The sequence below is a fragment of the Branchiostoma lanceolatum genome, chromosome 4, assembly GCF_035083965.1.
Source record: "Branchiostoma lanceolatum isolate klBraLanc5 chromosome 4, klBraLanc5.hap2, whole genome shotgun sequence".
In the NCBI taxonomy this organism is placed as follows: Eukaryota; Metazoa; Chordata; class Leptocardii; order Amphioxiformes; family Branchiostomatidae; genus Branchiostoma; species Branchiostoma lanceolatum.
The window spans coordinates 25,940,238-25,966,715 of record NC_089725.1 but is presented as its reverse complement, the minus strand read 5'-3'; the positions used below and the strand labels follow the sequence as shown (position 1 = coordinate 25,966,715).

Here is a 26,478-nt window from a genome sequence, read left to right as displayed (position 1 = left end):
ACTTGAAACGTCTGACCGTTTTCAAAATCATTATCCAGTTGCTTGAGTAGCTGCATGATTTTGGCGTAACTAAGATGATACTAAGAAATGTGCGATGATGCAGGGCTTACAAACCTTCCTGTGAGTTAGGCGGCTTTGGCCCATCTCCAAGCAGATGTTTGGAGGCACAATAATTGCGTTTTCCTAACTGCCTCCTTAGAGACAGAAACGCAACAACTGTGCCTCTCCCAACATTTGCATGGCGATTGGCTTAGGCCTATCCACGGGTGTTCTATATCCTGGTGAGTACACACCAGAAGTCACTACTGCGCCCTCAAGGGAAGATGTAAACTAATGACTCTGATTTTGAGGAGGTAAGGGCGATTGTCGTATGATAACAGACTGAGGGAATTCTTGAATAGTTCAAAATCCAGCGGTCTTGTAATGTTGTCTTAATAGATTCTTGGTTGATTCTGTCGCCGCCTGCTTAAAAGATTCTATGTGATCGAAATGGTACGATAATCTACGACGAATGTAATCGCGCGGTAAGTATGGGCACGTCATCACAGTGACGTATGTATCAGATACTATGAATTCTGATGGAATAGAGGTTCCAAAGAACTCTAGATCTGAGTCGTGATCAGGTTATGTAAACTACGAGGCTTCGGGAGGGGATTATCTGTACAATGGTGCCTGATCCTCTGTGGGACGGGTTGTGAGAGTTGCCCTCAAGAGGCTATCGTTTCTTTACTCATGTTACACAGTTTTGTTTTGGTGTACACAGCGCCGCTTGCCTCCCGAGCGGCCGTCCTGAAATTCCTCAGCACACCCTTTAGGGTTATCAGCTTCGCGTTTACTTAACAATCCATCTCATTAAAGCGAGGGCCTGATTGAAAATGTCAGATATAAGAGAGTGTGCTGCGGGATTTATTCATCGTTTATTTTCTTAAATTGGCACAAGCGCGGTGTTTTGTCAAGGGGTGGACCCTCAGACAAGAGTAGCCCTCTTGGAAACGCAAGCACCTTTGTGTGTGGATTATTTCTTAAGCCTTTATACTTACAAGACGTAGATGTGGCGGGCTTCTATATAACTCTTGTCATTACCTGTATGACGCGCCAACTACTAAGCGGGCGCACAATTAGCTAATGTACACCTCCATGATTATTGGGTCCCGTGGCAATGACTCCATTCATTCGCCATTCCGGCTGAGTGGCGGGATGAAACTGGACCTGCCCACCTTGTCATTAATACCCGTGTGTCACGCCCCGGTGGAAGCTTTCACCAACAACACCGGCTAAATATTTCTCGTCATTCTTCGGGACAGAGAGGGCCGCTCGCAGCCATGTCTTCACTCTCAGAGTATTCTTAAGGCTAGTGGTTTTCCCGCCGGTGTTTTAGAAACATTCCACAACGGTAGGTTCAAGTGGGGGGATAGTTGAGACTGAAATGGCCGCCAGAAGACAACAGGTGGGTGTAAACGTGGAGGCGCTGAGGGAGAGGTGCTTCAGGGACGGTGTGCTGTTCAAAGATGACGAGTTCCCGGCGTCGGATCGCTCCATATCACCCCGCGGGGACCCGAGACTTGCCGACAGACAGGTCTTCTGGAGGCGACCCAAGGTAACGTTACGTAAAGGCGCTAGATGCCGGTCTTTATTCGCTCAGTTAGATTCCATTGGGAATACTTAACCCGTAAAAGGTCATCGTATGCATCACATGGGCGTTTGTTCATTTCGCAGGTAAAACCCAAAACAATTGTCATGAAAGTTTACCAGCAACAGCAATAGAATTCATGTTGGCGATGATACCCAACCTCATATCTAGATTCCCCGGTTATGTGCCTTACTGGGTACGCCATTTCGGTAGCCGTGTTTTCGTTACCCCGTGTTACGGCCCAGTGCCAGCCAATTGTTCAAGATCGTTTATACGCTGACGTGCCCCTATGTTTACACCACGTTTGTTCACACATAATCGTCTTGTCCCACAAAGCGGAAACCTTGTCCGACAAACCCGCCCTGGATACAGAACACGGAGCTCTGACTGTGTCTGCTTGTCCAAGGGCCGGGCAGGTATGGGTGGGGCCGACATTCACACTGCAGTCGCCTGCGTCAATTATGTCAACCATTTCAACTGAATTACCACTCCGTTAACATCGGTAGTACATGTAGTATGATATGTTGACCTGGATGCGGTGGTACAAAGTTACTCCATTGAACCAAAAAAGACTTGACAAAGTTTGTTGTAGACTAGAACAGGGCTCAGCGGCATTCAGGTGAAATACCAAGATTACCTTACCGAGCCTTGACCCGGAAATGCGTCTACAAGGAGCATTAAGGCAGTTGTTCAGGCAAAACAACCGTTAAAACTTTCACTTCCTTGGCTTGGGCTATAGTGAAGAGAGATTGCGGGGTTATCGTCCAAGTCTAAAAGCACATTTGATGTAATAAAGTGGCCCTTCCCTTGGACATCTAATTCCACAGAATTATTACCTTCGCCAAGAACGTCACTTTTTCGGTGCCGCTTGTATGTAACTTATGTATGTTTGTTCTGATTTGGTAAATTAAATGATTTAAGGTATATTATAAAGACCCCTTTATTCCCCTGTAGGAACTGACGACCAGCCCACAGCTGGGCAGCTGTACGGATCCGTTTGACGTCGAGCCAGGAGAACTAGGTGAGAAGTTCAGTCTGTGGGTCCCACGGTATTCTCGGAAACACTCGATGAAATAAGTTAGGATCCTCACTCACGCCCTAGGTCATTGCGCCGACACCCAATGGAATAGTGCTCGTAAAAGTCACCACGAGTTTGCACAGTGATGTCAGGCATATGTATGCAGTTACTTGTTTCTTATTTAATGAAGAACCAATCACAATTAAGACATATTAGGGATGACAACTACCTTACAATAAACCTGACAGGAACATCCTTGATGATAAGTTTATTGCAAATTCATGCCTGTAGGCTAATTGCGAGTTTACAACAATTATTGACGGTGTACGAACATTAAGTGAAACATAAAGCATACATGTGATACATATGACGAAGATTAAACTACGTTGCTAGTCTACGATAGGTTTCTATATCTACGATACTAATGCGGGGTTTAACTTCTTCTTTGAAAGCAGTGGAAAATTCAACTACGCAATGCAAAATAAATCAAGCAACTGGAATTCTGTTAAGAGTCAGAAGTTTTGGGTAGCACCCACGATCTTTTATCAGTGACTGAAAATGAGTCTTCATTTGTGTAACGTAATGTTAAAACTGGATGTCTAATCTTCATCACTTTTTGAATTATGAAAAGGACAATGGAAAACTGGCATGGTTTGATGCCATCTGGAGGTTAAGGACTCTATTCAATAGTGTATGAAATATTAAATGTGAAATCTGTATTTCATCGCCATCCTGACAGGAAGCGCGCGGATAGTCGCCAGCATGTCGTCTATATGTCAGAACACCAAGTTGTTCCGCCATGCGGTCCAGCCGGAACTGCAGGGGTTCTCTGAGGGCTACTGCGGTCTCTTCAGTTTCCGACTGTGGGGACCTGATGGGTAAGTAGATGTGTGATTCACATCGCAAGAAAAATAAAGCATCACAGTGTCAAAAGGGTAAGAAAGTGCTCTCCAAACAGAGGTTAAGCTTCGGCTTGGTTTGGACGACTTTTAGGCGTTTTCATCTGGTAGATTAAAACAAAAGATGACAAAATAGAAAGCTCGATAAAAACTCCTAAAAAACGTTAAAAACAAGCCAGAGCCTAACCTCTACTTGGAGAGTAGTAAGAAAGCACATGTACTCCTGGAGTCTGGACAACATAAAAAGTTCTCATTAGTAATCACGAAGAAATCCTTAAACATAAAAAGAAAAATTCCTTTTTTTCCAGGTGGACAGAAGTAGCCGTGGACGACCGACTTCCCACCATAGACGGAAAGCTCGTGTTCGCACACTCAGTGTCCAAGCGGCATTTCTGGGCGTCGCTACTGGAAAAGGCATACGCAAAGTACGTTGTACGAGAATTTGGACGGAAACAGCACTTTTGTCACCGACAAGAAATGTCCATCACTCTCTTGAATACTGTCATCATGTCGAAATGCGTCGAGTTTTTAAGGGTCTAGATTTTGATGATATATACTCAGACTGACAAAGTTTGATTACATGACAAAGTACATGTAGGGTGAATTAACAGACAATAGATAAAGAGCATGGGAATGTAATGTTATTAACATGTTTCTCGTTTCTAGGCTTCTTGGCAGCTATGCGGCGTTGAGAGACTTGTCAACAACAGACGCCGTTGAAGACTGGACAGGGGGAATCTCCGAGGTCTATCATCTCAAGGAAAAACTTCCTGGCCATTTCTTCAGTCTCATTCAGAAAGCGTTCGAACGTTATTCTCTGCTGAGTTGTTACATTTTGGTGAGCTTCATTTGTGTTTTGTAGGCTGATACAAACACGAATCCTAATATTATGTAATTATGATATATTTCATGCTAAAATAACGCAGGGGCAGAGACAAATTTGCGTGTTCATTGATAAAATTAGAGGCAAGAAACATCACGGGAAAACTGATGACTAGTACTCTACGAAATGAAAAGTAACAATTCAACAAATGTATTGTAGTGAGTCGAAAATGCTTTGGCAACCTAATAAATTAATTTGTATTTTTGTAAAGAGTACATGGCGCCTGGGAATGGGACATTTGAGTCTCTGTCCTTGGTGCTGAAATCTTTGATCCAACTTCTGTTTAATCCGTTGGTTCCCTTCAACTGACGCGACCTCCTGTTTTTCATTTGTTCAGTCTCCAGAAAAGCCACCCCAACGAAAACTGACGGCCAGCGGCCTGTATGCTGAGCAGGCCTACGCTATATCTGCACTGGCCAAGGTATGAACTATGTTGTCCAATGTATGTGAATATAAACCAGAGGAAAACAAAATGATCAGAAAATTATGTGGTTGAATCCTTAATCTGTGTTTGCGGTGCAATGAGATATTTCACAACATTTGTGCAGTATGGTTGTCAATAGTGTCCGCTTTAGTTTGTAAAGTGCTTCTAACAAATGCAAGCGTCGCCAAGACCTTGTCAATATTTTTTGTTGTTTGCGAAGAACACCACTTCTTGTCGAAAAGTTGTTAAGTCCAAAGTGACGTCATGACATGCGCCCTACAGGTCAGAGTCAGGACACCAAGGGGTGACGACAGAGAGATTCCCTTACTGCGACTGCGCAGTCCGCACGGAGAGAACGTCGATTGGAAAGGGCCCTGGAGTGAAGAGTAAGGATTCAGATCTGTACAAACGTTATTCGAATATTCGGCAAGAACGAATTTAGTGGTGAAGATGGTAATGTATGGTAATGCTGTATAAACATGGCAATGCTCTGTGACAAGTATTCATGACATCAGTCAACACATGTTTTGACGACCCTATAAATTGTTTTATTTTTTCTGTTCTCCAGATCCATAGAATGGAAGAGCATATCCAACGAACAGCGGGAGATGATGGGCCTGACGTTTGACAGTTCAGGGGAAGTTTGGTAAGTGTCGCATAAACCACCTCATAGCGCGAAAACTACTTCGTCTGTCAGTAGAAAGTTTAAGCTAGTTTGGTAATGTCGGACTATATTGTAACACCTGAATGAAATATTATCAAACTCGGTAAGGTTTTGATGTAATTGCTTTGCAGTAGCTTAAGATATAGGCAAGCCTCCAAAAGGTTCTGTTTTTATACAACATATCATGATGATCAGTATTCACATCTTTTTACGCGTTAAATAAAGAGTACATGGTGCCTGAGAATGAGACATTTGAATCTCTGTCCGTGGTGCTGAAATCTAAGCTAGTTTTGTAATTTTATATCGTGAATTAGTTATCAAACCCTCCAACTTAGTACCACCCCTTTCTCACAAGGATGGCTCTTGATGACTTCGTGAAGCAGTTCACGTACGTCGAGATCTGTCACGTGCCCCCTGAGGTCATCAGAGATCAGCGCAAGAGATGGGTCATGGCGGACGCGCATGGGCAGTGGACGGCGGGACTGTCCGCGGGAGGGTGCTCACAAGTCAAAGGTGGGGTTTATGGCCTTACACAGTAGTTTCAAGTTATCATAAACCATCGTAAGGAACTATCGAGGTCGGAAAACGACAGTTACATTACACTGTCCATTCGCCTCCATTCAAGTATTTTTTCCACATTCACAGAAACATACTAATTACAAGGGTTTCATCTTTGATAGCCGATATTTAGGCTGATTTGAATTTTTTGTCTATAAAGTCAGGAAGTGTTATCTTGATATCTACGTCCACATTCAGTCAGAGAAAGTTTCACTTCAGGGAGTTTGGAATTCAACTGTCTTTTTCGTAGAGATCATGTATACCAATGGCAAATATCGTAGACCGACTTCAGTTGCGTTTGTGTTCATACCTTCGCCAGAATAATGCCCTAACCTCCTCCCATCCTTCCATGGTGCTGTAGACACGTTCTGGATCAACCCGCAGTTCCGGTTACATCTAGTGGAGAACGACAAGGACGCCAACCCGGGAGAAGAACCCGGATGTAGCTGCGTCATATCTCTCCACCAGAGACAGAGAAGGGGGAAGCCGCTGAGGACGATAGGATTTGCCGTCTATAATGTACGTATACGTTTTTTTGGAAAATACAGAATTCTAAGAAAGCTTTGAATGTCATACTCAAGCTTTGAGACTACACCTAGATGGACACAAGTTCTTGTTCACCACGGCACGGCATAGAAAGTATTTAGAGAACGAAGCTGGTCAATGTGTTTCTTCTCTGAACCTGTAAAATATGAGATGAAAACGCTAATCTAGAGAAGTTAAAATCAGCGATAGTTACGTGACTATTACAGACAGAGATGCCATGCATACAACAGCGGTCAGCCAGGTGTCTACATTTGGCTTATTCCTGTCTTCTTCACATCTTTGTCAACATAAAAATCCGCAAGATTTGTCTTTGCGCCTTTTGTGGCAAAAACGTCCCTTCAGTTCCAAATTTCAATGCTATTTCAAACCTATGCCACTTTGTACTGACGTCAGAATTAGAAACTATCTGCAATCCAAACTGCAATACCACAGCATGTCAAGGACAAAGGATACATAGAAAAAAAGCTAAGATAGAATGGTTTGAACCAACAGCCCAAAGGTGCGCGCCTGCCTCTGGGCCCCGACTTCTTCTCGTCCCACGCGTCGGTGGCCCGGTCGGCGGAGTACGGCAGCCTGCGGCAGGTCGCCCGGCGGGTCCGGCTGCCTGCCGCCGAGTACATCGTCGTCCCGTCCACATACGATCCCCACGAGGACGGGCTCTTCACTCTCAGGGTCTGCAGCGGGAGCAACGTAGTGTTGAGGTAGGCGGGAGTAATTACATCTAAAATCCACACATCAATATCTTTGAACGTCTTTTTGAACTGAACAAAACGATTTCATACTACACGATCAACGGTGTAAAATACTCAGTTGATGTTTGTTCTCAATTTTTCAGAGACGTTCTAGACAAACCACGAGAGATGACAGTCCAGGTGCAGGTACGTCAACTCTTCCAGTCAAGCGTAACGATAATCACCTCGTCCCAGCAATAAAACGTCTATAAGACGTCTATAAATCATTTGTTCCACTTAACACTACTGTAAAAAGCCTTACGCATACGTAGCAGTAAAATTGCCATTGGATGGCTGGCGATGACTTACTTTCCGAGCCAACAACACAGGCTTCACGGTCCATGACGTTGTTAACACCTCTGTCTTCATACCTTCCTACAGATACCACTAGACCCTGAGACGTTGCGAGGCCAGGAGGAGGTTTTCCGGCAATATTTCCACAACGTTTCAGGCGAGGTATGTTCTTTCGTGATGGGAGGGAAATGTGCAAAATTTGAATAAGATATTACAGTCTGTTATTATCTGAAGACTAACTTATATGATAATCCTGAATCATTGACCGTTTTGAGTTATCTTTTAGTCTAGATTAGCCATACCACAAATATATATTGAGGACAATTTCAGGTTGTCCATTTTTTACATGACAACTCCTCATCATGTACCATGATCATGAGTCACCTATCAGTGTGTTTGACTCTCATACGAGTCTTTAATGAATGAGGTACCACAGAATATATTGAGTTTCGTTCTTTATCACAGGCAATGGAAGTGACTCCTTACCAACTTGTGGAGCTCTTAAACATTGTTGGAAACAAAGGTAAGGCTGTATGGGCACCAAAAATGCGGAGATACGGTTCTATTTTTTTGGGAAAAAAACATTTTTCATAGTTGTCCCGTATTAAAGGGAAAAAATTAATGTGTTTTTATTCAGAAAGTTGGGGGGTTTTGTGTCCCGTAATGTAGAACAAGCTGCATATATATAGACTGTCGCAGGGAGCGCTGCTAAACAACCTAGAAATAAAGCAGGTTCTTTTGTCAGCGCTTTATCTCCACTAGCAGCAAGGATTGTTACATTTTAAGTAGTAATACAATATTTTCCTCCTAAGACTGAAATAGAAATGCTTTATTTATCTCTCTGCTATAACGACCGGGTGTAATTGCATCAGTCATGAAATGTATGAATGAGATTAGAGTAGGGCAGACCCTTTACTATTCAACTGTTGACTAAAAATTTCGGTTGTTCTCTTTCCAGATATGAACCAAAGACATTTCACACTTAAAGCCTGCAGGAATATAGTAGCCTTGAGAGATGTATCCTTTTCAACAAATGTTCCCTCTCACAAACACAGCCTAATATCACCGTTTTAGTGTTCAAATCCAACTTACATTACCTTAAGTCACTTTTGTTGAATCACTATTCTGAAATGTCTTAGACACACAAAAAAGGCACATACGTCTTGCGTGACTAGCGTGTGTTCGTCTTAATCCAAACACGTTAGAAATAGTTTGATTACATTGTAAGAAGAGACCAGCTGCTAGAAAAAAAATTTGGGTCACACACAAAAAACGTTACAAGTCTAGAGCTTCATTTACTGACTTGAACATTTTGACTGTCGAAGTTCAGTGCATCTTCACGAGCTACTGTGATTCTTTAAAAGCCCTTAATGTACGTCAGGCCGACCACAGAGGCACGATGTCGTACGAGGAGTTCAGATCCATGCTACTGGACACGCTGTTGTGGAAGGTGAGTGGGGCGTGCGGGGGTGGGAACATTACAGAAACATAAAACATAAAGTGCATTCTCACGTCAACAACAGTTTCGACATATTCCCATTCTCACGTCAGCAACGGTTGCGACATATTCCGTACCGGCTCTGAGAGACGCAAGTTAGCCCCTGTCACACACAGCTGACTATAACCTCACGATCGTCTGCAGCTGACAATGGTTTGGAGCTAGTCGTGATACGCGAGGAAGGTCATATGTGATGGGGAGTTGGAGGGCGAGGTTGCCTACTTGTTTTTAGACTAGAAAAGTCACATGCTGTATTGTTATATATTTTCTGTCCGTCCTTTTCATGTTACATGTACTTGCAATTAGCCTACGGGCAAGAACTTGCAATAATCTATTATAATATAAAAGTCGTCTGCGTCAACCGAATATGAATTTGGACAAATCATCATCAAACTCGGAAAAGTCATATTCTTCTTAGAGAAGCAAACGGCTAGAATAGGATGGATTCCACCAAGCGCCAACCTTGGTTGATGAGTAGTTATGAGCAATGTCCTGATGTGTGACACGGGCCTAAGTTAAATGTTATGTCTCGCCCAAACCAAAGCAAATGAAGCAAGCATCGTTCCACCAATCCTTTTTCCAAACATACATAATGGAAAGACATTATTCGTAGCTTTGGACATTGACAGTGATGAGACGCTAATGGAAAGATTTCGAAGGAACACCGTTATGAGTGTTCATTGCTGTGACATGATGCAATTTTCCATCCTACAGCACATATTCAACAAGTATGACCGGGCGAGGTCTGACACGTTTCCCGCCATGTACCTGGGCATGGCGCTACAGGACATAGGTGAGCGTTTATTCTCATTCTATTCTCTTCTCTATCTTGAAATCGATTCGGGTTTTCTGGTGCACAGTTGTAATAGATTCGGTTTTGTGGCATGCGGAGCTAACTTCCGATGAATTCATACTTCTCTTACAAATGTATGACTTGCGAGGGATCTGGCCATCTGGGTACGTGTTACCTTCTGTCTGATATGTTCAGGCATCTCGTCTTACAGACGAAAAATGAAAACAAAGCACTTATCGGGAAAACGAGTTATCGGGATGGAAGGAAATAAGAGTCATCTGCAAGTACAGAGTGCCCACATTGTAGCTACGTCCCAGTACCTTTTATTTCAAAATATTACTGAAAAACGTTAGAGCGATCCTGGTATGGTCTGACAGTCCCCCAAAGACCGGCGAAGCATAACGTTACACGATTCACGTTTCACGTTACTCAACCATGCAATATACCAAAGTGGTCAGGTGTTGTTTTCATGGACTCATGATTAAAATTGGGAAGAGATCTTCATATCTTACGTCCGACGTTTGGGCAAAAAGTACTTTGGAAAATGAAGTTAGCAAAACCCAGTACGGACACTTTAAGTCTACCACTCGATGTAGGGCATAGGTGAGCTTTTTATATCCCACGCACTCCGAGGCCAGTTTATGTAAGAGAGCGATAACCGGGTTAGCGCACCACAAGGAAATCTCCCGCGTCAAATTGTCTAGGTCGACGGCGGGCCATTTCCGCGGAACTGTTTAGCTTTCCTAGAAAGACGAGCCTCAGGCCTATGGTTTGTACGATTGTTCAGCACCGATTTATGTCACGAATATACATCCCTGACTGATGTAACGGACGTCCTTAGATAGCTAGAGTGACCAATTTTGCAGATAATGGCGCAGAATATCACCTGGCATAAAAATGGCCGCGGCACTTATCAGCACCTATTTCCATTAGTGTTACTGTCCTTCTTATGCTTTCGGGCTATCGTAGGACTCGTAGTAGAGCCCACCCATGTGTTATCGTCGACCTAGACTATTTGACGCGGAGATTTTCCTTGCGGTGCTCTGACCTGGTTAGAACTCTCTTACATAAACTGTCTTTGGCACGGGAGAAAGCGTTTGATTTAACTTTGAATATTAGGTACGACTATGAAAGTAGGGTTTACACTTTACACATACCGTAATGACGTGTCTTACCACTCTTAGTCCTGATCATTACAAGTTATATAAGATGCCACCCCCCGTAGCGAAACTAAAGTACTGAAAGGACATGCCTAATTACTAGCAATTGGAAGTTGCATAAGAAGCCACCTCCCATTGTTAGCTTATCGTGTGTTTTTGTATCGGTAGCCCTAATAATTGATAGTTTTACTCGTAGGAAGCTACCGCCCACAACGAACCTACCGTGTGTTTTCGTACCGAAGGGCCGTGTCTTGGTCCTAGTATTCAAACCGCTGCCTAACTTTGTAAGCCAAAAGGAATCGGGTGCCAAACGGCTACTTCAGTGTGCTGAAGGTTAAGACTTACATAAGTAACTGCCTCCTATAGCGATACTTACGTGTGCTTTTCTTCCAGAAGGAAGTATCTTAGTCCTAATGATTAAAAGTTAACGTTATATAAGAAGCTGCCTCCCGTAGCGAACCTAAGTAACGTGTGTCTTTATGACGAAATGACATGTCTTAGTCCTGATAATTGAAAGTTATACATACAGAAGCTATACCTCACTTTGAACAGGTGTACTAATAATCAAAAATTATATAAAAGTTGCTTCCCGTAGCGAACCTAACGTGTGTATGTCTGACGAAATGACATGTTTTAGTCCCAATAATTGAAAGTTATACGTATAGAAGCCACCTCCCGTTGTGAACAGAAGGTGTACTGTTGTTCCGAATGGACGTGACGTGTCCCGATAATGAAAAGTTATATAAAAGCTGCCTCCCGTAGCGAAACTAACCGCTCGCAGCGATGTCCTCCCGGCACGCTCCGCCGCTGAACGCCGCTGGGAGTCCGCACAATCATTTATCACGCAGAGGATCCAATCGCACCTGTCGCCATGACGTCATAGCTACGTCAATCACGCGGTCGAAGAATACCTAATGCAGTCTTATAAGAAATTGTAACTTTTACCGGGAAGTTTCATCCACAACAAGGATGGAACAAATTATTTCCGAAGAGCAAGACCTACACAATGTGCGTACATGAAAGGAATAAAGGCTCACAAAATCACAACCCAGGGTACAGAAAAGACTTTGTTTCGTTGGTAAGGTAGCCTGGAATCCAGCCTTGTTAGCTTTGGTCCGCTCCCAACGTCGTTACTACTGTTCGCAGGGGCCTGTAGCGACGTTGGGAGCGGACCAACGCTGATAAGGCAGGATCCCAGGCCAGGGGGGGGGGGGTGTTCTCAGAAAAATGTTGGATGATGTAAAAGATCGCTACTAATCTCTACGTCACTGCTAGGTTTTCTTCCCGACTCCACCACCCTGACGTGCCTGTACCTGATGTTTGCTGACGAGCACCACAACCTGTCGTTTGAAAGCTTCGTTCTCTGTGCTTGTCGTCTCAAGAGCAGTCTGGGTAGGTGTATAGCCAACGGCAGAAAAAAATAAGTTTCTTTCAGAGAAAAAGTGAATTTGAAATAAGTTTTTCACTATCCCGGACCATTGTGATTCGGCAGCCTCCCTTTGTAGCACATACTGTGATTATCACTGCAGATTGTTTCTCTGTGGGTGATCATAGATTCACTGGCAAAGAAAATGAAGGAAAACCATCACGTTGCCTAGCTTCTAGCACATTGGCAGAGCTATATTTTACGCACCGTCTGTTAAGTGTTGTAGAGAACGCGTGTGTTTTCCTATAGACCTCTCATATTGATTTTTACATAAAGACATGATTAGTTTAACCCGTGTTCACCTTCAATCTGGTATGGATGAATCTTCGCAACAAGCAGATTGAGGTTAAGAAAGGTTCTCCCAAAGTTGACACTTATATGACATTGTGTCCCTGAGTGTTTGTTAAAGGCGTCTTCCATGTCTACAGCTTGAGACATTTTGGAGTGATATAAAACGTATGTAGAGAAGTGAGCACGAGCTGAAAACTAAAACATTGCGGCCATAAATCTACAATTCTAATGTAGTAAGAAAGAGTGGACACATATTGCCGAGGTTAAGCAACGTGAAATACACTATTCCCGGCAATGCGTCGGTCCCATTTACCACTCCGGGGCCCGGCCGGGCAGCTTGTGGGAACGAAAAATATGATATAGAAGACAACAAAACACAAAACGTAAAAAGATACTCCTAACCATATATTGTGTGTTTCCTTGATTTGCCTTTTTTAATTTTCATTTTCGCAAACAGCCCGACCGGGTCCCGGATTGGAAATGGGACCGTAGCATTAGGGAGCGAAGAGACTGGTGTGAAGATAACTCTGCTGATACATATAAATTCTGGCAGTTCGCAGTACTTAGAATGCCGACGCACAAGATTAAAGTCGCCTGTTCAGCACATTTGTTTGACATGACTTTCGGTCGTACGATGTCGCTAATGTCCCAGTGCTGAGTGAACATGCCTTTCTTACCGCGTTAATGTCCCCGTGCTGAGTGAACATGCCTTTCTTCCCATTTCAGCGACATACCGGCGGCACCAAGAGCCCCTGGAGGACAGCGCCAAGATGGATCTGCGCCAGGTAAATTGCGTTAAGTACATTAGGGGCGCCTCCAAACACAAACACTACAAAGCCAAGCAGGTCAGGGAGGTCCCCTTTGGACTGAAAAGACTTTTGTGCCGTTTCCTTCCAGTTGCCAAGAGCAAATTATTCCTGCAGTGATAAAAGTCAGAACATCCGAAGTGTTAGTGCTGGCTCAAAACGCTCTATAGGACTTTACACTTGTGTTGGCACAGTTAGTTTGCACGACCTGCAGAGAACGACGACGTGAGGTGAATGTGATTTTGGAATAACCGATTCCAACGGGGTAACATTACCGCAGTGTTAAGGTAATGGCACGTGCAACTGTTATAGCTTGGTACAGATAACGGCCCTTACAACCATGTACTTGATGTGTGCGAAAACGGCTGCAAAGTGCAGTAGTTGGGATCAACATAGTGGTACTGCAACAGTGGCCGGGGGTGCAGGATCGAGGTTAACTACTCTAAGAAATATTCGTCACTCTCGAGACAGCTTCACAAATGGGTTAGACTTTACACATCTCTGAAATAGCCACTACAGACGAAAGAAGAAAAAAATATTTTTTTCTATAATTCGTATCGCACACGACAGGGCTGTCGCAGTAGATGACGTCAGTGCAAAAGCGGCCCAAGCAACAAAGGAGGTGGTGAAAATATTGAATGCATAAATCACGGGCTGCTACCATAGCCCCTGACCCTTAAGCATTAGGATTGCACCAGGTAAATGTGAATTTCGGAAAAACTAGATAGAGCGGCTAATTCTGCATGTCCAATGCTCAGATCAAACGTATATGAAGTTCAATTTACTTACATGCTGAATCGTCGACATTGCTAAAGAACGGAAATGAATTATCACTCAGCAGGTGATTCGTCATTCAGTACATCAAGTACTGCAGAGCACTTGGCTCACTAGCCGGATTTGTTCTCATTTCAGGATGCAGACGAGTGTGAGGACGTTGAATTGACCGTTTCACCCCATTGTGTACTTTCAGCTGCTGCACTTGTGTCTGTACGCCTAGTCTATGGCCTGACCTTGGTGCTGAACAGGCGGTGATACACGGATGGCGCCATCCACAGCTCAAGAGCGCCTACTGGAGGGCACTTTCACAGTTTCCTGCTCCTGTCAAATCTTCTGAAACAACTATTTGAGAACTAATTGCTGTTATTAGAGAGCGGAAGATTGAGGTCGACATCTTGGCAACCATTATCTTCTGGAACAATCATGCAAGACCTAATTGCTGTTATTAGCGAGCATAAGATTGAATTCGGAAAGTTGTCAACCGGAAAATGCGCTGTAGGTCTTAAGTTGAACATAATCTGGCCTAATGTACAAATTTTGATTTAATTAAGCCTCCATTTGTATTGTAAAGAGCTTAATTCTAAGACATGAGTAGACCCGTTTTCTTGAGATGATACGCAACGTTCGTTTTGCTACATGCGTTTATTTCATCGGCCGTTTCTGTATAATATAGAATTTGGGTCTGTGCATTAACTCTAGTAATAAGTATGAGCCACCCACTTGTTGTACTGTGAATGTGTACGTAGGGTTATTACATTAAGTAGAAGTCGTCTGCTGTAATCTTGTTCACCTCTCTTGAAATTATACGATCCATCATTACGTAGCCATGTATTTTTCCTTTGTCTTGATTTGTTACTTCTTTTTGCCCACTACCATTTTTGCAGGCTACCTACTCCACTTTGGGCCATAAGTGATAGGACGGAGATTTAAATTAACAGTTTTATAGAAATCAGATACAAACAAAGAGACAGCACTTAAGCTAATAGCTTCCCCGGTGGCTCTTCAAACCGAATTGTCTCAGTTAGAATATCCTCGTAAAATCCCATTAGACTGAACGCCCTCCTGCAATCTGCTTTCCCGAGATAAGACTATCAAAGATCTACCCAATCATCAAACTCAGTGCAAGGCGGTAACCACAAAGGAGGGAGGGAATTGTCAGCTTTGGCAGTTTCCCAACTTTGCCGCCTTTTATTGTGACGTCTTTGAAGTTTTGGGTCCATAAAGTGATTGCAGTGTCCCATTATATGCATTAATAGTTTACAACCCTATAGGGAAAATAAACTTGGCGCTTTTCTGTGCAAGCGCCTGTTACTGGCGAAGAGACAGTAAGTGCAATTCTGTACCTTTGTCCTTTTTACCATTTTGAGTAAGCATGTTGGCGTCTGCTAGTAATGTATGACTTTTAGAAAACAGGTAGAAAACTATGTCTATGACTTACACCGTGCTGTACTGTTATTTATAGTATTCCTAGCTAACTGTAAAAAGTTGGGAATACTATCTTCCAACCAGAAATGTCAGCAGCAACACAAAAAAACTATAAAGCACACCGATCTGTGATGTCGATATGATATTTCTAACTGCAAACAAGTTCAACTTTCTTCCTTCGCAAAGAATGCAGACCCATAAAAAGCTCTGCAAAATATTGGTGAGTCTAAGGGTCTAAGGGTCCCACGACATTCAAGTTCAAGGCTGTTTCGTGAGCCACAGAATCCTTGATTTATCCTACTTGAAGCTTTAAGTGCCCTTCGGAGAGCAACTCTGTAAGTTCAAATCCATGACTTCACGACTGTAAGATCAAAAGACTCCCGTAAACAGCACAGTTGCAAATGGGCACTTAGGCTTGCTACAGAATCTTAAGTGGGTTGTTTCTCTACTTCTTACGCATGAGAGTGCCGTTTGCATCAGAGGGGCTACAGGTACGTTTGTAAAGGTTTCTAGGTTCATCCAACTATGATGACTTGATGGGCAGTAATCATCTCTTCTTTAATGGTGCGTCAGAGAAAGCCTGCACCCTTGTGGGGATACACGGTAGCACCGAATGACAATAATCGAGCGTCCCAAATATTACTTTTATTCTTCAGTTCAATCTCGTCTCTGCTGCTGCTACTTTTGCCCTCAACTATAATCGTGCTGTTGTGACTTCTACCTGAAATACTTTCTACCTGGATTTCTATTTCTGTGTCAAACCATGCTGAATTCCTGCATCAAGACAAACCAGTAATTTCCATGCAACCTCTAATCAACTCCAGCCGAGTGTTACACTATGTATTTATGACCTACTTTCTCTGACCAAAGGCGGGTTGGGGTTCATCTCACAGACGAGAAAGATCAGTGAGGAAAGAGAAGGTCAACTACCACTTTGCGGTGCCTGCGTCAGATGTTGACTTCTGGCCGCGCTCCGCCAATGCCTCCCGGAAAGGTCGAGATATGAGGAACGGCGCCCATCTGGCAACCGCGATGATTGCGGAGCACCAGGTGCGCAATTACCGGTGCAATGCCGATGGCCGAGTGAGTAAAGCGTTCGCCTTGCATTCGGTAGGCCGTGAGTTTGATCCCTGGCCAAGTCCTACCAAAAGACTTAGCATGGTGCTTACTGTTTTCTCTGTTTAGGACTCGGTATTTGGGAATAAGTATGGTTGTTGAACACACACCACTACCAGTGGACTAGCTCCATGCTGTAGTGATTGCACAAAAGTTGGGAAGACCAAGGGAATCTTGTGTGGGAAGGACTTAAAACTTTTTAAGGTGCGCAAGTATAATAGCATTGATGAGCTAACAAGTTCCATTCACTTGGCCTTTTCAGCTTGAAGAACTGACGTAGAATTTTGTCATGAAAAATCGTCACTTCCCGGTTGTGTAGGAGATCGGTTGACATTGAAGATACATTACGGAGCAGTCTGATGTCAGAGGAGAGCCGTAGTGGGTGTTAATGTCGGCAATGCACCAAAATCTTGCCCTTTGAAGTACCAATGGCCAGACAGGGCTCACTGCGGTCTACTAAGACGCCAGTCCATCTTCTGATTCGTGGGTGGAACTGAGTCTTCTCAACGGCAAAGTGTGACATCAGTCCGGTTTTACTGCGCTGATGACGTTGGTATTACGTCACGGCAAGGGCGCAAGAAACGCACTTGCTATGAGTTTCATACTCCTTCAAGAAAATGACTTTAACACACGTCAAAACTCCCCTATAAACTGCACATAACGAGAACAGCACATTTACAAATGTATTGAAGGGGAACATAAAGTCATCTCCCAATAGTCATCTCCCAATAGAAGCGCCAGCATCTTCATCTTACGATAGAAAAATGATCTCAAATCGCATCATCCACTAGTGCGTTCCGATCAGCTGGGAGTCCATTCTATTCCAGCCCCAGTCCGTTTCTCTGGTCGATTTCGATCAAATATTATAAATCGAACCGGAGCTAGAGTAGGATGGATAACCAAGCTACGGTCCCACCATACATCACATTTCCCTCGCCTTAATTACACGCTCACTTTGTAACCCGTATACGGTTGGTCATCGTAGTAAAGTTACTTCGGCAGTGCTGCAGAAGAGAATCACTGTCTCATATTTTCGGTGTGGCGGTTTTGTTACCAGGTTCCTGCTAATTACAGTCTCCATGAGTGATAGAGTGAGTTTACCTTCGGAAGCCTTTCGAATGTCTTTCCCTCAGATAATAGGAAAATTGATAGTCTTCTATTTCAAACAGCCTGAAACGTGAGAAAAGATTAGCAGGATAAGCTTCGAGGATCGGAATCGGATGGAGGCCAGCGGGAGGTTCGGTTTCCCCGCTGGGAACGAGATCACTTCCTCGCCCTCGGCTACCTCATCCGGTAATGACGTCATAGCGCTTGGAGATCAGCCGGGTCACGATGTTGGGATAGGTGATTACTGTAATTTGAACAATTATTGTGGTAGGAGAGCCATTACACGTGTTGTATAACGTGCAACAGGGGAGGGCCGGGTCAGTCTTAATGACCTTATACGTCAAAGGAGGTCAACTGAAGGTTAACTAGGTGATTTGCTTGGTTCCAGGTAGCGCGCTAATTAGCCTGGCTTTGTAAAGAGTTATTGTGTTTAATAACACTATTCCTTAAATGTGGAACATGTCTCGTAAAGGAGACTGTACCACATACATCTTGCTCTCCTGAAATGTAACTTGTTGAAACTGATGAAAAGAAATAAACCAGAAATATGTTTTCTAAGTATTTTTCATACTTCTTCCGGTTTTATTTCAGGCAAACGTTACGTGGCCCATTGTATTCAACAACAGCATATAACACGCCACAGCTTTTTACGACATTACCAGTTTCTCGTGGAAAGGATTTGCGTGAGGTATACCGCACGACAAGAATTTTGTCTGTGCTGACATAATCTAACGAATCTAACGAAATGTAATCTGAGGTACATACTTTAAAACTGGAGTTTGGTTTTACCATCATGTGTACGCGTGTATGAGCCTCTCTAGCTCTACACAGGTACAGCATACCTTGGCTTGTACACTTCAAGTGGTATGCATTATGAGGATTAGTAGCCTATATTTGTGTTATTTTAGGGTACAGAATTGTACTTAACAAATAGCACAGATTTGCAATTTGCTATTTCAATCATTGGTTCCAAAGTCCAAAGCGATTTCTAACATTACACAGGTGCACGGTCGCCATGACGACAGGTGACCACGCCCACCCCTGGCGATACCAGGTTAATCCTAACTCTCCAGGGAAAGGAGAGCTGGTCTGCGCGGACTTACACGGCGGATTAGGTTTGGGAAATCCGACATGAAGAGATTTTTCAGAGGATTTTACACACGATCCAGATGAGAGATGAGAGCGGTGACGTAAGAGCGACGACACACGAGGGCTATTCAACAAGGATTTGGCGGGACCCACTTCTGGTTATTGTAGGAATATGAAATTTTACATAGTCATAGATCGCTACATATCTATTTTTATCTCTGAACTAGTGACAGGTTTATTTTCTATTTACAGATGTGGTGTGATGGTTGAGCTGGGACTTTTTTTTCACTTTTTCTGCCATCTACAGACTTAACCAAACAAAGCCCGTCAAAGAGGCGAATGCACCTCCAACACTTAGTTTAGGTAGTTCTTGAAACAATTTTATAGAAAAATGATCCCATAATCTAGTCCTAGTATGAATCTTAACGACTGCAGTTTCCAATGGAGTGGGCGTGACAGTTCTTGCTTGGTTTGCCTCATGCCGTGTAAATGAAGCGAACCGTTCAGCAGACTGTGGAGAGATTAGGCCCACTCCTTTATCATACGCCCTTGATACATGGCGAATTGGGTTATGGATTTAAGCCGATTGAATCAACTTAATTCCAACTTTATCAGCATGAAACCGGATATTTAGAGATATGGTTTCCGGATTCAAGCAGATGAAACACAGCTTATCCTCAAAATAGTAACCACGCGTGATAGATAATCTGTATTCCAGAAGTGTTGCATCGAAGATGACCATCATTAAGCCCCTGTCACACAGTCCACGAGCTTCGGCCGTATTTGTTGATCGCCAGAAGGTCGTCTGAATTTAAAACCGACTGTGGGTCGCGCGTGTTTTACGCCTTAAAATCTACCCTACCATATCTAACTGGGCTCGGTGACCTTCAAACATTGGCCTATCCCTAAAAACCGCGCGATGATCGAGAGAACACCATACGTATTACTGCCGAAAATGTCATTTAGAGCTCGCAGATAGACTCGTTGGTCGGTTTATTTTCGTGCTGTGTGACTGGGGCTGTAAAGGGCTCGACTGCATGCCTGGTGCCTACTAATCCCTTCAACAGAGCAGGAAAGTGGATGGATCATCGCTCCTCTGAGCTTGAAATAGAAATCCCTTCAGTAACTCTGTTCACAAAGTTTATAACATATCCGTTGAACTCAATAAGCTGCCATAGCGTGGTTGTCAACAGTGTACCCGACAGCCACATAGAAGATAGCTGTCATCGTGCTGTAGATATGGATGATTACGAAGTAGATACGAATAGATCTACTACTAGAAAAGTCATGACAATGGACCTATCATCAACCCGACCTCCAACTCACACACATATACACACATGGTTAGTCTCAGTACTGTCTGTGGGACAGAGAGCTTTTCCAGATGCACCAAGCTATCCTTAAATGCTGCTAAACGGGACAGGCCGATATCGACGGAGACCTAGATAACAGCCCAACACAAATCCTTTCTATCGAGGACGTTCCGGAATCTCCAAGCAGATGTTTGGATGCAATATTGCAACGTTTTCTGACTGCCGGTCTTTCCTAAATCAGTGTCAGCTACCCACAAGGCCACAGCACTGCTATCAGGGAGGCCCAGCAGTCAGAAAATGTCACGATCTTCCTCTCAAACATCTGCTTGGTGACTAGACATACGCGTTCTGACGCTTGTGGGGAAGTCAGCGTTATGTCGGGTGTACGCTGATCGAGCACCTCCTCTTCTCTGACTTCTGTGTTCTCTCAATTAGAATGCGATTCAAAAAGTGTGCGTGCAGCTGTTGACAGGTATACCGGGCACTTTATCTTGTCACTCCCTTTAAGTGTGAGAGGAAGATAACCAGTCATATAAACCAGTCATATACATATACATGCACTATACAGTATTTGACAAACATCACATTCCTAGGGGATGAAGGAAGTCAGCTTGACTAAAGAAAACCTCGCCAGGTATCTATCGATTACCCAGTTTCAGAACGTACGTCCGGATACATCTTTCGGACAGAACGTTTGAAAGTTCAGTAATACACTAGCACAGTGTATAGCGAGGTCCATCATGCTCGGGTATTTTGATTCCCCAAACTCTGATGATGGGATGTCCCTCTGTCTCAACTAGTAGCAGCCTCACAGTTGAGCTCCTGGTTACAATCAGTTGCTAACTGCATGGGAGACCCTGGTTCAATCCTGGGCAGGACATCTCGGTTGGGGCTGTACCCATCTTTAGGAAGAGACGTAAAATGGGGATCCCGTGTTCGAGGCGGTGCCTCGAGGACGTTAAAGGGGAAGGGCTAGCAACCCCAAAAGATATACCCTGTCACTGAAACAGCAAGGAAACTTACTGCGCTATTTGCCACTAGGCAGTGTAACAGTTTGAATGAAAGACCGAACGACCTCTGATGATGAATCGGCCAGACTCGCCCGCTGTCGTCAGGCCAGTAGGTTATCGTTTAATCAAGGATTTGATGCATCATTTCAGTTGTCAGCGGGGTCGCACTCCCCTGATCCCGTAATCCTCACCATTCGGGACGAATTCTACTCATTCAATTCACGCATTGAGTTATTGGAACAACCGCCATCTTCATTTTTAGAGCAAGTATTAGAGTCATCACTCAGCGTGGAAAGTTGTAAATAGACCTGATCATTTTGCACATACATGTACCAACGATTTGACATCAATAGACATTACTGATGCCGTCGTGGAGATCAACCAATCGGAAAGCCAATTCTGGCAATCGGTGGGTGATTTTCCAGGGATGCAATAGACCCATTGCCCTGCCCACCTTGGTAAAAACGTAGCCAGGTAAAAAACGTAGAAGACCGTAGAGGGCTATTTTGACGGACAGACAGGTCCGATCCATCTGTGAGGATTAGCGACGAGAAAGTGCTTCAAGCGGTCAGATCACATCTACTGTCGGAGCCGGAGGACACCGCCCTTACTTGGAGTTCTGCGGGACGGTCGTTTCCTCTGGGAGGTGGAGACAATCTGGTCGTCCCGCTCCGGCATGCTAGAAATGTCTGTCCGACAAACCTCTGAGCCGCGCGCAACGCTTGGAATACATGGAATCAGGAGTGAATGACCTCGATTAATATAACAAGCAGCACGCGAGTGACGTGACAAAATGGGAGTGATTCACGACTGCAGTACAGTGCGGTGACGCAGTCTGAGAGAGTCAAACCTGATACCACTGGTAGGGCACGGTCCTGCGGTCCATGAAACTCTAGTCTACGCTCTAAGTACTGTGGGAATTACGGTTCAGTTACTGGTGTTATGTCATACTTGGTTTCTGCTTTTTGTCTCCCGTCCTGTACTTGCCACGCGAAAAGCCCTGCCTGACTCAGAACGCCGCCGACTCGCTCGCTCTCTCCCTAGGGCTGCCAACCGGCGACGTCTTTAACTTACGACGTCATGTGATGCATGAAAGACTGGCAAACCAGCTCAGCTGCCTGTCACTGGCGCGAAAACGTGCGCGTGCGAGGCCCGCAGTTGCCTGCCTGTTGAATATAATCATGCCGGTGATGCATTCTGCCCTGCTGAACAAAAGGCCATCCGGCGTACGCAGAACGACGGGAAGCTTGCTAATGACGCACCACTAGCGTACATCCCCGTGTCGGGTTCTTATACGCGTGTGTACTGCACCAGAGAGGAGCAGTGGATTGCTTTAACAGCGACCATGAACCAGCCTATCGAGTTCGTTGGCGTGGCTCTAGGCATCCTGGTGACGGTGTTGGGGACGGTGGGGAACATCGCCACGATAGCAACCATCACGTCCAACAGGAAACTCCTGACGGTGTCCACCGCCTTTATCGTCAACCTGAGCGTAGCGGACCTGTTGTACTCGGCCGTGCTGCAACCCATCACCGTCCACTCCTACATCTCGGGCCGGTGGGAGTTCGGGCCCGTGTTCTGCAGCGTCTTTGGCTACGTGCTCTTCCTACTGTTCGGCGTGTCGGAGCTGACCCTGTGTGCCGTGGCATTAAACAGGTGCGCATTCCACGTCTTGTGAACTGTCCTGTTGCCGTTATTGCCCCCTCCGTTACTACAGAGTGTGTTGAGCCCTTAGTCCCCCTTGATGTGTTTGAGTGTGTTTTGATGTAGGCCATCTGGCGTGATCGGACAACAGCAGCGGTGACAACGAATTACACGTCCTGTTTTATCAAAACAGTGGAGTTAGCTATAATAGCTCAGGGATATTTTGAGATATTTACTCTGAAAAATCATTTCGTTGAGCAAATTTTAATCCTACAGTTCAATGCAATATTTACAGCTGAAATGCTTCATTAAGAACCAAAAATAACCAATTTCCAACGCCTGTCAAACTGAGAAAAGATCATATAGGTGGCAATATTGTGTATCAAACCATACAGGCATTGAACTACAGCAACCCCTGTTCGCCTTAAAGCAATGTATTCCTCACTACAGACAAATTTACAGATTGTCAGGAAACCTTGCAGCTTTTTTCTTGACGTCACAATACAGCAATGAAAATTCGCAGACATCCTGACATGACAGAGACTAATCATAACTGTGGCACGATATCAGAATCCCTCCGTACCGCCGGCAATTTCACTTATGCGAGTGTTGACGTCCAGATAATTCTGCGAGGTGCAGTAAACATGGCATTATATGTGGGTTGCCCAGTATACGCAATAACTGGCTTCTGAAGCTTTGGATTTGTTGCATGCTTCTATCTTTCGACTTTTCAGGATCAGTCTGTTATGTTCAATCACAGTGTAAGGGGATAAATGAGTAATCCGGTTTGAAACAAACACACCTAGCTCAGAAACGAGAGAGGCTTTGTAGTCAACCCTTTTAGAAATCTTATGTACCAACCTATGGCGTGTGTAAATGTCTTTGCGAAGTCTCCTATTACAGCCTTTATCTTCGAGAAATACGACAGCTGAAAGGGACCAACCAATTAAACAACCGCGGGGATTGTACGTGTTTGTATGGCCTCTGTGTTGTTTGCACTTTTACAAAGAACCTAACCTTTACTTCACACCCTTTGTGTCAACAGGTACTTCCTGATCGTTCATCCGAGTAAGTACAGATCCATTTACAACAGGACCGGTGCGGCTGTCATGATCGGAGTGTCCTGGCTGCTCCCGGCTCTCTCCCTCCTCCCCCCGGCTATCGGCGTCTGGGGCCGCTTCACGTTCTTCGAGAAAGTCTCCACCTGTAGCTTCGACCGTGAGGTCAGCGCGTCGTTCACGACGGCGCTGTTTTCCGTTTATTGCATTGTCCCGACTATAGTCATGTGTTTCTCCTACGCGTGCATTCTCAGAACAGTGCGCACCAGCGCCAACAAGTTCAACAAGAAGAAGAGGGCGCCGAAAAGGGGCCAAAAGAACAGCAACGCGTTCTCGGAAGCGTCTGAACTAAATAGTTTAAGTGAAGGCACAACCACCGTCAAGGCGAACGGCAAGAAACCGTCCGATGTGAAAATCTCCGTAGATCTGGAGATGGATGACGTGTTTACAGTGGCGGGAAGCGACTCCACCGGAGGCATGAAGAGATGCACAGGTTCATCACCTTCATCCAAACAGAAACAGACTGACAGGAACAGCAACTCAAATCCCGAGTTAGATAACGATCACTCCCCTAAAGAGAAGAAAAACATAGGAGCAAGAACCAGTAGTTTGATAACGATACCGAATTTGACGGCGAAGAAGAAAAAGGGTTCGCTGCATGGACGGTCTCCCAGGAGGCACAGTTTAGTCGTAGACCATTCCAGCGTCCGAGAAGTTTCGCCCTCACGGTTGGGCCGTGCGCGGACTTACTTCTCAGAGACAGACCACACAAGTAATCTTGACAGCGTCGGGGACGATCTGGCAGAGAACACGCAGAGCAACGAGCGCACAGACCCAGACAGCTCGGCGCGAAGGATCAGAGCCCAGAACAGAGTCAGCAGAAACGTCCGGCTGGCGAAGATGACGTTCGCCGTGTTCGTGGCTTTCTCCGTGTGCTTTCTGCCCTACATGGTGCTGAGCATCGTGGACAAGGCGAACTCCGGGGAGGTCTGGCTGTACAAACTGTGCGCCATGGTGGCGTGGTTGAACGCCTGCACCAACCCCATCATTTACTCCCTGATGAACAAGCAGCTGAGAAACGGCCTGTTCGTCATGCTCGGGAAGTGTAGAGACGTTCTGAGGAAAACAGTAACAGGGCAGGACTTCTAGGATAAAGTTCCTACAAGTAAGGGATAAACGACATTATACCATACAGTTGTAACTTGCCTCCCTAATCCACACTTATTGTCCGTTCATTCAGGTGTGTACAGCTGATAAAGTCGTCTGCACTCCTCGTACCCTACTCTCCAAGTCGAGGTCGCGACCTTCTTATCATATGCTCCGTTTTCTGTCCGCACCTCAGACAGAAAACAGGGCATATGATAAGAAGGTCATAATCTTTCCCACCAACCTCTGCTTGGAGAGTACTCATATCCCACCTTTTCGCATGCAGTTGTGACTTGACTACCGGTACACGTTATCTGCCCACGTTTGTAGACGTTCAATTTACTTAAAGTTAACAACTTTATTGTCTACGACTGTTCAATTCTCATGATAATAAACTAACATGGGAAACGGCCGATGTTGCTGGCAGCCCTGTAGAAACCCACCACAGCTGGCACAGGCTCCAACTCTGGACAATGTACGTGTATACAGAACATGTCAGTGGTTTTTAACAACGTTCGTCTGGCAAAGCAACTTTCAACCCGCGGCATAGCAACACCCATCTAGTTCACGTTACTTGACCACCCAATTATACTGCCCAAACATTCCCATTGCCTAGAAACTCTTGACCGGCCAAAAGAGTAAAATACCGACTTGAGGGCGATTTACCAGATAACGAAAATCGTAACACGCAATGAAGGGGTAACTTAAGGGCCTACGCGTACATGCACTTAGCGTAATTCCTTCGTTGCTATGGAAACCGTTGACAGCATCATTGCTACGTCATATCTCCCATTTTATACCAGGGACCTTCGAAATGATTGGTCTGTACAGAATGTAACTATTCAATTATAGTCTATTTATAACGTATGCACAAATGAAATGTATTGGCCTCTTTCCCGAAAAGGGGTCGTTGTAATGTGCCAGTTTTGTACAGAGAGTGTGTACTGTGCCTTGTGTACTATGAAATGTTTAAAATTGCAGCACCGTTTAACATCACCGCTGCTTCATTGTTAGGTTCAAGAACAGCTGACACATCTCCCGCCACTAGGGGTCAGAGGTCATGCAACAGCTTTGCTGACCTAAGCCCACGCCTAGATGTAATCAGTCTCAACCTCCCCCTTCCTATATTGGTATCTGGGGACTAATTTGTGTACGGGGAAACACAGCCGTTA

General features: G+C 44.7%; 2 protein-coding genes across 2 annotated transcripts; both read left to right on the top strand.

Annotated features, from left to right (window-relative positions):
- Positions 1 to 1,093: 1,093 nt before the first annotated feature.
- On the top strand, positions 1,094 to 15,221 carry LOC136433688 (calpain-9-like). The gene is made up of 20 exons (XM_066426124.1): positions 1,094 to 1,597; positions 2,585 to 2,651; positions 3,388 to 3,526; positions 3,856 to 3,972; positions 4,214 to 4,385; positions 4,768 to 4,851; positions 5,137 to 5,240; positions 5,423 to 5,500; positions 5,874 to 6,031; positions 6,438 to 6,595; positions 7,115 to 7,323; positions 7,458 to 7,500; positions 7,735 to 7,809; positions 8,113 to 8,170; positions 8,606 to 8,664; positions 9,029 to 9,097; positions 9,860 to 9,938; positions 12,374 to 12,490; positions 13,542 to 13,600; positions 14,592 to 15,221. The coding sequence occupies exons 1-20, from the start codon at positions 1,427 to 1,429 to the stop codon at positions 14,616 to 14,618; spliced, it is 2,043 nt and encodes a 680-aa protein (XP_066282221.1). The 5' UTR covers positions 1,094 to 1,426; the 3' UTR covers positions 14,619 to 15,221.
- A 7,048-nt stretch (positions 15,222 to 22,269) lies between these two features.
- LOC136433687 (G-protein coupled receptor 84-like) lies at positions 22,270 to 25,356 on the top strand. Its single transcript, XM_066426123.1, has 2 exons — positions 22,270 to 23,114; positions 24,148 to 25,356. Exons 1-2 carry the CDS (start codon positions 22,804 to 22,806, stop codon positions 25,307 to 25,309), a joined length of 1,473 nt encoding a protein of 490 aa, XP_066282220.1. The 5' UTR covers positions 22,270 to 22,803; the 3' UTR covers positions 25,310 to 25,356.
- The last annotated feature ends 1,122 nt before the right edge of the window (positions 25,357 to 26,478 follow it).

What these genes read in the sequence shown, in the direction of transcription:
- LOC136433687 (XM_066426123.1), top strand. Translation starts at nt 22,804, where the DNA reads ATGAACCAGCCTATCGAGTTCGTTGGCGTGGCTCTAGGCATCCTGGTG. An exon ending in TGTGCCGTGGCATTAAACAG is followed by an intron (nt 23,115 to 24,147) that starts GTGCGCATTCCA and finishes TTGTGTCAACAG; the next exon opens with GTACTTCCTGATCGTTCATC.
- LOC136433688 (XM_066426124.1), top strand. Translation starts at nt 1,427, where the DNA reads ATGGCCGCCAGAAGACAACAGGTGGGTGTAAACGTGGAGGCGCTGAGG. An exon ending in CTATATCTGCACTGGCCAAG is followed by an intron (nt 4,852 to 5,136) that starts GTATGAACTATG and finishes TGCGCCCTACAG; the next exon opens with GTCAGAGTCAGGACACCAAG. An exon ending in TCGTCTCAAGAGCAGTCTGG is followed by an intron (nt 12,491 to 13,541) that starts GTAGGTGTATAG and finishes TTCCCATTTCAG; the next exon opens with CGACATACCGGCGGCACCAA.